Source organism: Battus philenor, unplaced genomic scaffold (assembly GCF_028537555.1).
Source record: "Battus philenor isolate CCGP_79_NKW_IND1 unplaced genomic scaffold, ilBatPhil1.0.hap1 SCAF_8, whole genome shotgun sequence".
In the NCBI taxonomy this organism is placed as follows: domain Eukaryota; kingdom Metazoa; phylum Arthropoda; class Insecta; order Lepidoptera; family Papilionidae; genus Battus; species Battus philenor.
The window spans coordinates 5,057,457-5,070,523 of NW_027181748.1; the positions used below are offsets into that span (position 1 = coordinate 5,057,457).

The 13,067-nt window shown below is 31.6% G+C and overlaps 1 protein-coding gene across 1 annotated transcript; it reads right to left on the reverse strand.

The window, feature by feature from the left end:
* Positions 1-4,033: 4,033 nt before the first annotated feature.
* LOC137931817 (venom protease-like) lies at positions 4,034-10,310 on the reverse strand. Its single transcript, XM_068775329.1, has 8 exons — positions 10,278-10,310; positions 8,781-8,963; positions 8,507-8,702; positions 7,715-7,827; positions 6,919-7,080; positions 5,709-5,871; positions 4,759-4,952; positions 4,034-4,105 (listed from the first exon to the last, which is right to left on the reverse strand). Exons 1-8 carry the CDS (start codon positions 10,308-10,310, stop codon positions 4,034-4,036), a joined length of 1,116 nt encoding a protein of 371 aa, XP_068631430.1.
* Between the last annotated feature and the right edge of the window lie 2,757 nt (positions 10,311-13,067).

Genomic DNA, 13,067 nt, shown 5'->3' on the forward strand with positions numbered 1-13,067 from the left:
CAATCGTTTATCATAAGAAATAAATGCAAACTAGTTATAGCTTCCTTAATTACTTTCTTTCGAAGTTTTTATGAAAGATAATTGATAATTAAGCTTGGGTTTCTATTTAACCCAAGAGTTATTAACACAGATTAAAAATAAATTAAAAAATGGTCACAAAAACTCTGTTTTGTAGAATCTTCTGAAATTCTCCTTACGATATATGCAAATGCTCGCAATAAATGATAATATTGGAATAATTCTATAAATATTGTGGTAAGCTTAATGTAAGATAAAATTCTGTTATAAAAATAGTACTCTGAAATTATAAGTTCAATCAAATCTGATTCAAAATTCTCTGCTGTGTTCAATATAATCTCCTGCGGAAATTTATTTTACGATAAATATTTTTTTCAGTAAAGCAAATACGTGAGACGATTGAGAAATTTTATGATATTTCAAAGCTATATTTTAAATAATAAATGACTTACAATAATGTAACTACAAAGAAAAAGGCATGAATTATATTACCCTGTTATATTGTAAACAGTCAGGGTGTTATACATGCGTAAATAAATCTAGTTCGCTTCACTAAATTTTAGTGAAACTGAAAACAATGGCCGGTGCAGTGGCGTACCTAGAACTTTTGCCGCCCGGGGCGATCTCCAGTTTGCCGCCCTTTCTATTATATGTCAATCATATAGTGGTTTTTGACTTAAAAAAATATTGATATGTCACTTCAAAGTAATCATATACACTTTTCAAAAGAAATAACATTTATAAACTGACATCAAAAATTTTTAATTAGGAAAAACTGCCGAACAAAGTCGTAAAGATCCTTTTACGAATTCAACGAATTTTAATTAATACAATAAAATAAAATTATCTTGTTCTTGTATTAGAATCCAAAATTTACACTAAAATGCATTTATATACACCGAGGAATAATATTCGAAATCATAAAGTTAATAATAATTTATATAAATCAAATATTAAACTTATAATAATCATTTATTATTCAAAAAAGAAAATAAATTTGAAATGAAAAAGTTTCTTTTTACAACTAAAAGTAAATATAAAAAATGCCGCCCCCAGGTATGTGCCGCCCGGTGCGGACCGCACCCACCGCCCCCCCCTAGGTACGCCACTGGGCCGGTGTAGCAGTAGTTCTCGCCAGAAACCTTTCTTGACTATACGACTTTTTTTATATAATTATTTCTGTTATAAAAATTTAATGAAATATTTTTAAGGGAGTTTTGATTACAAATTTGAATACAGGCATCAAGAATTAGTCGTATAGTTTGTTAACAAAAAGCGATGTTAAATCTGAATAGCGCCATCTACTAATGTCTAAATTACTATTAATACACATGTATGTTAAAGATCGTTCTTTGTTCTATGTCTATTATCATAGTGTCAACATTGGTGCAAATTTATATACATTTTTTGAAGAATATGTACGGCTTGTAACAATAATGTAATAATGACTTTTTGATTTTGTATGAAAAGTTGTAATACAACAAGTTTTTTCCATAAAAGATACTTAGTATTTTCAATTGTTTAATGGATTTTCTAGTTTATTCTATAGACTCATTTTAAACTAAGTTATTGATTTCTCTCTTAAAATTTACGACTTTTATCATTAATTTTGTGAGAACTAAGAATATAGTATTTTTATGAAACCTGTAATAACGCAAGTATATTTCCTTTTAAAAAGTTTTAATCGCCTAAACTTTGGTTTCGGTCGTTGGACTGAAAAGTGATGAAGACAACCTTCTCATTACGCAAAAAACTTTTAATTAAAAGAAGAATGAACTCAATAAACTTTCAGGAAAAGACAAAAATGATGGCCGAACAAACGGTAACTTTAATATTCATACACAAAAGAAAAAAAATCTAATATTGATGAAATGGGTGTATACGGAAGTATTTTTTTTATTTGTCATATTAATATATAACATTGTTAGTAAAAACAAGTCTTTTAGTTTATAGCCACCAAAGCGCACATATTGGCAAAATAAACTAATATTTGTACACCTGCTCAAGGGCTAAAATCTAAAAAGCTTGCAAGATCATGTTATAAACATTAATAAAATATTTTCTACAGTATAAGATACTAAATCAAAAGACAGCTAAATTAGATGTTTAATAAAGGAAAATAAAAAAAAATGGTAAAACATAATTTTACAAACCACGCAAACTTAATCGAAGTCAAAAGGTATGGACTTAAATCTTTTTACCGGCGGGTATGAAATATTTACTTTACAATTTGACCATTGTTTCACAATAGGACCTTTTTTGGTTTTGCTCGTGGCATAACTGGGGAACGTTTATATTAATCATGTAGCCTGGAGCGCCAAATGAGCCTGTGTCAAACTGTTACGAAAAGCAAACGTTTGAAAAAAATATCTAATTCTTTTTGTATGCTTCATAACAATAATAATTGAATAAACTAATTTAGAATATAAATACTCAAAAGACAAGTATAGTATGGCTATCCATTGTCACTATTGTTTAGTAGTAAAGTGTAAAAATATTTATTTTGAAGGTTTTTATTGCATGCAATAAAACAACTTTTTTCTTTACAAAGTTTATATTTATGGCTTCTATTTTGACCCCAGGTTTTTAAATTCACCGATCCCGGTCCAGCGCCCGGATGCGAAAGGAATTGGACATGACCATACTTAACAAAGGTTAACGCCGAGCTCTAAGTTTGGGAAATAACTCGACATAACCAACCATGTAGCGGTATTAAGTGATCGTAAGGATTGAATCTCTAAAAGAATTCTGATCCGGAAGGACGTGTGAGCCCATCAGCATTATTTACTCAATGAGTGGAAGTCACGACGGAGAATTTAGGAGAACAGGATAAAGAGAACGGAGTTTTTACTTATTTTATATTTACATCCACTGTTTCACAATACTATAAAACTTATTTTAAACTTTTTTGTCACAAAACACAATCAGAAAAAAATAAGTTAAGTGAATCTAAAAGTATTTAAAAATTTCGTTATATTCATCTTACAATTGTCCAAACTATCATATGCAAAGGTTATATGCATATTATTTATATATTTTTCTTACAGATCAAAACATTTGAATTATATTAATTGAAATAAATTAATTTTTTAGTTTTAAAACACCGGATAACGGCTAATAATGTTATGGATTTAGTTTTCTTTTTCAACAAATTGGCATTACGTGTTGGAGGAGCGCTAAAGACCTTTTTACATTAACTAAAGAAACAATCAATGTATTGCTTGCCATAATTTTTATAAAGTACACATTTCTTTACCAATGTGATTTGGTGCAAGTGGCCGCTGAAGTCTTAACGGCAAGAGCACTAACAAAGTTAATCTAAGGGGGTGGTTCATGTCCGGCAGTTAATGTGTTACGGATGATAAAAATGAATTGTCTTAATTAATTATTCAGAACTAATTGATAATAATTGCCAGAGAGCAGAAAAAAGTGAAGTGAAAGAAGAAAGTGTAAAGCAACTACTCGTTCATTTCGTTGACAATGCTCATCTTGCAATTACTAACGCCTCTGCACAGGACTCAAAGGCTTTAATGCGTTCTGAGGATTCACTTCAATGTTAGTTTTTCTTTTGCATTGTCTCTAGGATAATCATGTAATGGAGCTTGCCGCTCGCTTCAATAGTCTCTGTGTTGTATTTAACCATCGCCTTGAACGCGGAAACCAAAGAAAATATTTGCCTTTTGCTGCAAATGTTAAGAATTATACTGATAAGTAACTACGTGAGTAGTGTTGTATTTAATATACTACATAGACATAAATTTTAAGTACAGTTGCAAATTAATGCATTTAATACATTATAGAAATATATTTGATTTGTTTACGATTATCCTGACAAAATTGCATGATTGTATTTAATATTACATAAATTGAATTTCATAAATGCATTTTTATTTATTTAGTACAATAAAGATTTTATAATGCCAAAAAAACCTTTTTCTTTAAATTCTAAATTGCGATTCCCTGTTTCTACAAATACAATGACACAATAAATCTCCGTGCCTACGTTGTAAATAAACTATCGTAGACCATGTTCCCGTGCGCTCGCTCCTATAGTTACTCTAAACACTTGTCTGGCACGGGGTTGGATCTGTCAAAAGTATCTGGTTAATGAAGAAACATCATCTAATATGGGTAATACAAGTAGGACATGAAAAAATCAACTTTTTAACTATAATGTAAGTACAATTATAAATTGATGAACATAAAGGTTGTTGGAAAGGAGCTGGCAAGTTGTTGTGTCTGGTATTAAATGACGTGATTTTTAATAGTATTGTAAAGATAATTTTAAATATCACACTTTATTATTTGACGAATTAAGATCGGTATTACACGCACCTTCAGTACCGTTTACCTAAAAAAAGCAACGGTGACCCAAATTTACTAATGGTTTATCGTTCTTTCCTGTCTTGGGAGAATGCGCTGACAAATTTATAGCTTTTATAAAGTGTCAAAAATCTCATGTCCACGGGCTCTTAGAATATAATTTGATGAAATATGTACCATATGAAAAAACGAAAAAGCTTCATTTAATTTATTCTATAATTTTTTTGGTATTAATAGCTTTTAGCGTTAAATTTTTTAAATAATGCACAATAATATTGTATAAAAAGACTGCACAAAACGAGTTTGAGTGTTTCTTTTCGGATTGCGTAGCTACGACTTCCGAATATAAAAAATATTAACCAGAATAAGTTAATGTTATTTAATTAAACCTATTACTTTTTAATGTTCAAAACCCACATTATGATATATCCACCCGTAGTGAGGCCCGACGTCAGTGTACACGTGGTAAAATTTGGGATCACATTCCTTCTGGTTGGGTGTTATTCCGCAATGAGAAACTACTCCACGAAGAAACCAGGTTACCTGGTAATCCGGGTGTGCTTTGGCCACTACCAAACCACCGCCACTATCACCATTACGAGGATTGATGCCTGAAAACATTTATTGATTTCTTTATGTCATTTTCCAACTTGGATCAGTTTGAGTGATCATCGGTTATATGTGGGATTACTTATATATGTGGTAAAATGCTATGAGAGTTCAAAGCTTTGCTTTATTTGAATCAAATTAAGCTATTCTATAATTGTATTATTCATGAACTACGACGGTTTCTAAGGACTTAATGTTCCGAGAGGAAACCACAACTATTTCTATCTGACATCTCTATATAACATTAACTACTATGTATAGTGAGTTCACTGTATTATAACTTAAGATAGTTTTTTTAATCTTTTTAAAGTTATTTATAATTTAAAAGAGTTTATTGTAAAAAGTATGTACATACTGTAACTTGCAAAAATTACTGATTTCATCAACCCTAGAGAAAGGTATTAAAATTCACCTTGCGTACCGCGCAATTTCCTTATAACTAGTAGTAAAACAATTAAGAAAAGATACGATATTACAATAAAGATATAAGAATAAAGCCATAATACAATGTATCAAAAATTCTGTGAACTGTGTGTGTGATAAAACAAAGAAATCTCGTAATAATGTAAAGATAAAATTTAAAGTCTTAATCGATAACCTTTTGAATACTTAAAAGGAAAAAACGTGAAACGTCTTTTTTGTGTTTTAAATAATAAATTGGATCATCAAATCACAATGAATTAAAATCCATTACTTATTCATACTGGAATGAGGAGAAAAGGAAAAATATAAAATATTGAGGGCGGAGAAACGTTTACCAGAAGCAGGTCCAAATCCGGCGCAAAATGTAAATTCGTTCAGTAGACCATTATATAATATTGGTGAATACGCGATGCAAGTGGAGTCATTCTGCACCATTGTGTAAGCTGATCTAAGTGTATCAGAAAACTTATTATCCTCTGTTAATCCGAATCCAACAACCTAGAAATTTAAATAAGAGAATATAAAATGAGCTACGATTGAATACAACGATACACTGCGGCTTAAAACATTGAAATTGTACGAGTTATACAATAATAATGCAATCAAATATTCTTTCGTACAGTTCTTGCAATTCTACTAAATTTATATTCTCTCGTATTCGATATAACGACCTCCAGGCAACGTTTGAAGTATTTATCAATTTATAATCTATGTTAATATAGGAGAATCTATATATATTTTAACTATTCACACTATAACAGTAAGTTCGGAATAATAAATTAAATTACAAAGCGTAAAATTTAAACCCGTTTCTCTATATTCATCTGACTAACAATAATTTTTTTCTAGGATATTTTAACATCAAAACACCCAAAAAACTCATTTTGGTAAGCAAAGGACAAAACCTGAAAGAGATTACATAGCTGGCTGTTTGAAACTGTCAAATAGATAACGATAATTCCATTTAATTATGCTCTGCGATAAGCAAAGAGGATAGCGTAGAAGCACTTGGTTAGGTCTGGAGGGAAATCACGATGGTTCAGTAATTAAGGTGAAGAAGAAGACAAAGAAAACGTTTTACTATAATGCTACCGAAACCGCTGTACCGCGTCTTACTTATAAACGCGCGGTGAGGGGGGTGTCATGCGGCGATACTCCCTTTAGTCTCGCCGCGCATGTCTATGGAGAAATTCTGGTGTTGCGGTAGCACTGTATTACACGATGCTTGTTGATATCATCATCGTCTTCATCATTTAAGCCATAAGATGTTGGTTGGATCGATCAGTCAGATCTATCAGTCTTCGCTCAAGAAACTTAAAACGGCTGAGCATTATGAACGTTATGTTGCCTGCCCATTACCACTTCAACTTGCCGATCCGCTGGGCAGAGTCGGTTTCTTTCATTTCGTCTATTGAGTTGCATCCTTGATTTAATCTCCAAAGCCTTCGTCATGGCTCGTTGAGTAATTGTGAGTGTACCAATCAGGCTGGGATTTCTGTTAACAAAGTTAGAAAAATGATTTAAAAAAATTAAAAGATACATTACAACAGCTTCCTGGCCGAAAAGCGATGATTTATCATACAAAGGTCCCCATACACAAATAGGTTGCACATATTGAGTGAATCGAAAGTCTTCGACTTTTACAATCGCGAGATCAGAGGTGGCTTGTTCATGGATAAACGCTGGATGAATTATAATTCTTGTTGCCTGAAACGTATGAGTTAGATGAGACAGATGTTAATAAACTTTTGTTCTTGCTGCTTCGACATAAGACTCCCTTAGCAGAGTTATTTTTGAGCCGCGATTTTAGTTAATGCCACAAGCTAAATCTAAACTTAAGGGCATCCTTAGTGACCCCAGCCTTGGCAGTTATATTATTATTTGCGTGTGAGGAGGATCCCAAGCTTTAAAGGTCGTTTCGGCGGACATCTGACTGTACGAAGGAAGGCCAGATCTCTGAACGACCTGCGATCACAAAAGGCTTTGGCTGGTAGAATATAAAATGAATATGATTTAATTAATATTTAATCTACATTAAAAGTTTATAAGTCGAGCTGACCGTAATTCTGATGTTAATTATAAGTTGCAATCCTCAAGGGCTTAAAAAACACAATTAGATCCATATTTACGCACGTGACTTTGAAATATTATATGAAACATTTTATTAGATCAATCATGTTTCTAACTGTGGGGTATTTGGATCGAAACAACGCTTGCTAATTTAACGGTCTCTTAGAAAATAACTGTAATAAATGTAAATATGAAAACTTCAAGAGCACGAAACCTTTAATAACAATACCGCAAACCTTTAATAAGAAAATAGTAATTATATATAACTTACGATCCGCTCTTGGCGACCGAGCTGGTTCATGTCTGTTATATTGCTTACGCCTGCTATTATTATTACTCTGCTTGGTTCAACGGTAAAACCATTAATACTTAAGCAGTGGCCGGCTAAAACAAATTTACATTTAAAGCCACAGCCAATTATCGGCTGTTTTTATATACAGGACTTTAATTTTTTAATAGTCATTATTGCAATTACATAAAATCTTTTAATATAACTCGGTAAGAACGCACACTAAATTTAAATCCGTTCACCATCTTTATCATTTCAACCGAATGCCAATGTCCACTGGTCGACATTGGCATTCTACTTAGATAATTAAACGGACAGACTTAAGAGATAAAGCAAAATCATAATAAACAAATGACTTATCGCCGCAGTAATAATTTTTATTTAGATGGAATTATTTTTTAAATACTTTTTCTCTTTTTATTTCATTGTTTAAAAAAATTATTGCCTCAAAAACAAAGTAAGCATGTATATATATATATATATATATATATATATATATATATATATATATATATATATACATACACATATATATATATATATATCCTCTTCATATATTCTCATTGATGGGTACCCCGTGGGTACTACAAATCTTTAAATATCGGGAAACAGAAACAAAAATAACCTGCGTTATAATATGTTAAAAATTGTTCTATTTCATGTATAATATTCGCCTAAATCAGAAGTCATTATAATTATTGAAAAGTTACAAGATTCTCAGGTTTCGTTACATATTTATAAAGATAGTATTTTTATATGAATGTACATTCAAACCTGTTAAAACGGCTGTTGTAGATATGATGTTGCCACCACAACGGTATTGGCTAGTGTTAGTGGTGATGTCTTTCAGCAAGAGTGCGACATGCCACGGCCAGTCGCCAGCCTTGGCATAGGTTCTCACTGAACTAAGCTCACTGTGCTCTAAGGTACGTCTGCCACATACATTTAACTGTCGTCTAAGTTTCTCAGCCTGAAATTTTAATGTACAATCTCTTGTAAATAGCAAGCAAAAAATAATAAGGTTTTAGTTATTGTTCCGTAGACCTACCTTAATTGTATCATCACACAGTATTGCCTTATTAAGTGCAAGTTTCTTCACAGCGGGAATTTTATTCACACCTTCCTCATTTAAAGATAAATAAAATATATACCGTTTAGATTTTAGTCCCTTTGGTTTTATTAAGTAATCAAGTCCATCATTCATAACGCTGAATGTCCTGTTTTGGGTAGCCTGAAAACAAAGCCTTTTGTTTAGACATGAAAATCAATTTAAATTATATTAAATTTGTGCTCACCTAACCTTTTCCTGAAAGACCTTTTACTGAATCAGTTGTTAAAAATATTTTTATGGATAACTGAACTTACTAGGAATTGAAATTAGGAAAATCAAATATTATAAGATAAGTAAAAGAGTAAAACAACGGCAGTATTCTCAAAAATTGACTACGTCTTCCAGATGTACCAGTCTGATCACCAGAAAATTGGTATTTGGCCGACATGTTTTTCCCGTTATATCACACAGAGTAAAACCTTGGCTAACCACTATGGAAGTCATAAATGAAGTGAAGACCTAAAGGATAATGAAGAGGAAGCTGGTTGATGATACATCAGGGGACCGAAAATACAAGAAGTTGCTCAGAAATCTTAGAGTAGAACACATTGCCAGAAAACAAGATTCCTGGTAGAGGTAAAAGTACTGGCTTACTTTTAGAATGGAAGCCATAGATCCAGAAAAGGTTACGGGAAAGACCTGAAATATGATGGAAGGATGATATTATGAAGATGGCAAGTAGAAACTCGACCCTCATTGGCTAAAACAGAGAAAAGTAAAGAGAAGTGAAAAAGGTCTTCACTAAATTAATAGCTAAGGAAGGCTAAATAAGATAAGAAAAGAAAGATAATTATGATTTAAAATAAAAACTATCTAGTAAAAAAATTACAATCAAACCTCTTAAAATATATATTAAATTATTAACACAAAAACTTGCCGCATAAATAGTCACACGTTTTTCGAAGTTAATTTCGATTTCAAATTCGCTGTAATCACTATTAAATATACCCAGATGTAACACTCCTTGCCATAGATTTTCTGTTATTTTTTCAAAATGTATCAGAGCTAATCCACACGGATCGTATCTTGTTATAGGTGGTCCTTTCAATGCCATTGGCTCTACTTTTAAGATACATAGAAAAATATATAATAATATGCTTTTAATTACAGAGATTTTCATTTTAATTAATTAAAAGAAATTATATTTGCACTAATAGTATATTTATTTTAACAAAAACACTGTCGTTAAACAATTGAAATCAGTTTTCGATAATGTTCAATTATTTATAAGTTATTATAACATACAGGTTGATACTCAAAGGTAAATGATGTATTGTTATTACAATTCCTGGTTTTTATATGAATATACAATGAATCATAGAAGACTTTTTTTAATGTTTGTGGTGACATGTTGAACCATTCATACATTTAATAATAAATGCATAATTGCAAAAAATCTTTGCTTGTACTATTTACGCTTATTAACCTACTGACCTGCACATGATCATGATTCACATGTAGAAACATATTTTTAATGTAACAAAACATGTAATTGTAGTGTAAAAGCATTGTGCTTTTTCATTAAAGATAAAGAATTTTTAACACCAAACCTATTGTTGTAACATAAAAAAACGTTAAGGTTTATTACATTTAAATGAAATTAAACATAAAAATGAAGACCATCATTAGTTGAAAAAAAATATTGGAAATCATGGAGTAGTTTATAAATGTTAACTACGCCTCCATACCGCGTCGTTTTAACGTTATTATAACGGTGACCTTAAATTGAGTGGAAGGATTCGTTCGTTTCTAATTTATCAATAACTTCATTTTTATAATAGTATTTAATACGGATTCGTAGCTTCGTTCTTTTATGTTTGAAACAATATCAATAATAACTACTTTATATAACGATAGTTTCTCATAAAAGAACTGCAACTTGCGTTTGTAGCTCACATATGTGATTTCAATTTGTTTCACTTGCATTATTTAATCACAACTTCCTATAGCAAAAAAAAACCGTGGTCTGGAACAAAATTCTGTAAGATTTCACTTGACTTCCATCAATTAGCACTTGTATGCATGCACTATTTCGGTCTGTACCCCCTCATAGAGGCCTTTTACCGGCGGTGGTAACAGTACAAGGTATTCTTTTTCTCGTCTTAACAGAGCAAATGTTTAGGAAGTCGCTAGACAACCCTTTTCATAGTACCTCGCTGTTTCTTTCTCCGAGACATCTTGCACGTACAGATTTAAGGATGATTCCTTGAGAGCCCCCACCTAATTCGTTTATCGTAAAATACGCAACCCTCTGGAACGTTGCAGTTGACTACTTGGACAGCAAGATTTTTAACTTCTCCTTTCTTTCACACATGGTGACAAAAGTTTTTATAATACGAGGGAACGTTTGAGAGACATTATTTGGTTTTTGAGCTCTTGCTGAAAGATCAATAGAGCTTGATGTTCTTCACATTAACAACATTTTTGTCCAGTACCATATTCCCAGCTACCGCTGAGTTTGCGTTGAGCGTTAACGTTTCTGGACCAATTTAAAACAATAGAATGCCAAGAATTTAATAAAGCGATGAGCAAATGATCTCTAGCGAGGTAATAACAACAACTTAATGGCATTTATATAGATCTACTAATTATGTACATAAATGTATGGTTAGGTATGAATAATAAATTTTTAGACGTTCATATTTTGTTAACCGGAATATGAATCATGGAACATACTGTATATCAACATATTGGCCCGTCTACTTAACATTCTAACCTTTTCGATTGTCAATACCATTGTAACATAAGTTATAGCCTCAACGCCAAATAAAATTATGCTTTGTCTTCAATATTGTACTTCTGTTCTGTGTAATATGATTGTTATCAAAAGTAGAAAGTATAATATTCTTCGCACGACTGTACATATGTTTATCTATAATTTAGAAACCAAACATTGTTGCAAATAGTAAGATATTTTTATTTTCTTTCGGTAAATATAAAATATATTTGGATTATGAAGGTGTGGTAGCAGATGTGCATGTCTTAATAAATTAAAGATATGCTTTTGTCTTTTGGACTGAAGTTCCTTGTGTTATGTCGACTATACTGAGGTCTGGGCAGCATTGTCATCCCATTGATTTAACTAATTCTCTTTAGTGCTTCAAATGCATAATTAATTAGAGCGTAATAGTATGATCACCAAAATAATGTCGATTTAAATTAACGTAGTGAATTGTTAATTAATGACTTTACTAAGTCGCTAATGAAAGGCTAAAATTATATAGATAAATACAAGAAATATATTCGCACGATAAACATTTAGCGATGTAAATGAAAATAGTAGCAATGAATTAGGTTAACAACAAATAGAAAAAAACAAACGGGCTTGAAAAAAAGAATGACGTAAATCTGCCCGACGAAGCAATAAAGCTAAAAGCGTGTGAAGACAAAATGTATTTGCATGGGTAAACAGTTAACGCACCATTCGTCCCACATTGTTGCAAATAAGTTGCCGTGATTTAATAGCGGTAAATCTGCTGAGGTCGTTTCAGCAATTGCTTAGTCCAGGAGACTTTAACGTTCCTTTTGCGTGCGGAAAAATCACATTAACAACCTACCCAATTAATTGGTGTGAAATGTGTTACAATGAAAAATGTTTCATATGGCGTATTTTCACTTAAACGTTTATATTCAACGTATTGTTTAGAGACTTTTTAGTCTCTTTTAAGTGTAAGAATAAAATAGACCAGATTTTTTTTAATACAAACGATTCATTAAGCGTTGTGGTATTTATTTATATTGATTTTCCCATAAATCGAAGTCAATCTGTAATTGTTAATTGGATAGAAATTACGGTAGCACATGAAGTAAATCTTACGTATTTATGTCGGGTAGGGGACTGCAGCTCTATTCTTAGAAGTTGGGGCCTCTAAGTAGACCACCGCTGATGAAACTATGGTAGTATAAAAAGGCCTTCTCGTAGTTTTACAAAAAGACGTCGAAGAAGACCGTGGAGCTTTAGGAGTCCGGTATAGCTCTTTCGTTACCCCAGCAGTGGCGGAGTATTCAATGTAGGATTTCTCTAAAAAAACGGCCATTGGCTAGTCGCAGAAAATTAATAAAAAAAACTCTTCTCTCTGGCGATCTTACTACTATAGGTATATATAATATAACTATTATCTAACTATTAACTACTCCTTTTTTACTAACACTTTACTGTGAGTAACCCTTATATGTAAACATTAAATAATAAACTAAAATTTACACATAGGTCTGATTATAAAT

Bases quoted from the DNA above. Each gene is read 5' to 3' on its own strand.
- LOC137931817 (XM_068775329.1), bottom strand. From the start codon at position 10,310: ATGTTTCTACATGTGAATCATGATCATGTGCAG. The intron at 7,081-7,714 runs GTAAGTTATATA...CATACGTTTCAG, and splicing joins TCGGTCGCCAAGAGCGGATC to GCAACAAGAATTATAATTCA. The intron at 5,872-6,918 runs GTAATGTATCTT...TTAAATTTCTAG, and splicing joins TTTTCGGCCAGGAAGCTGTT to GTTGTTGGATTCGGATTAAC.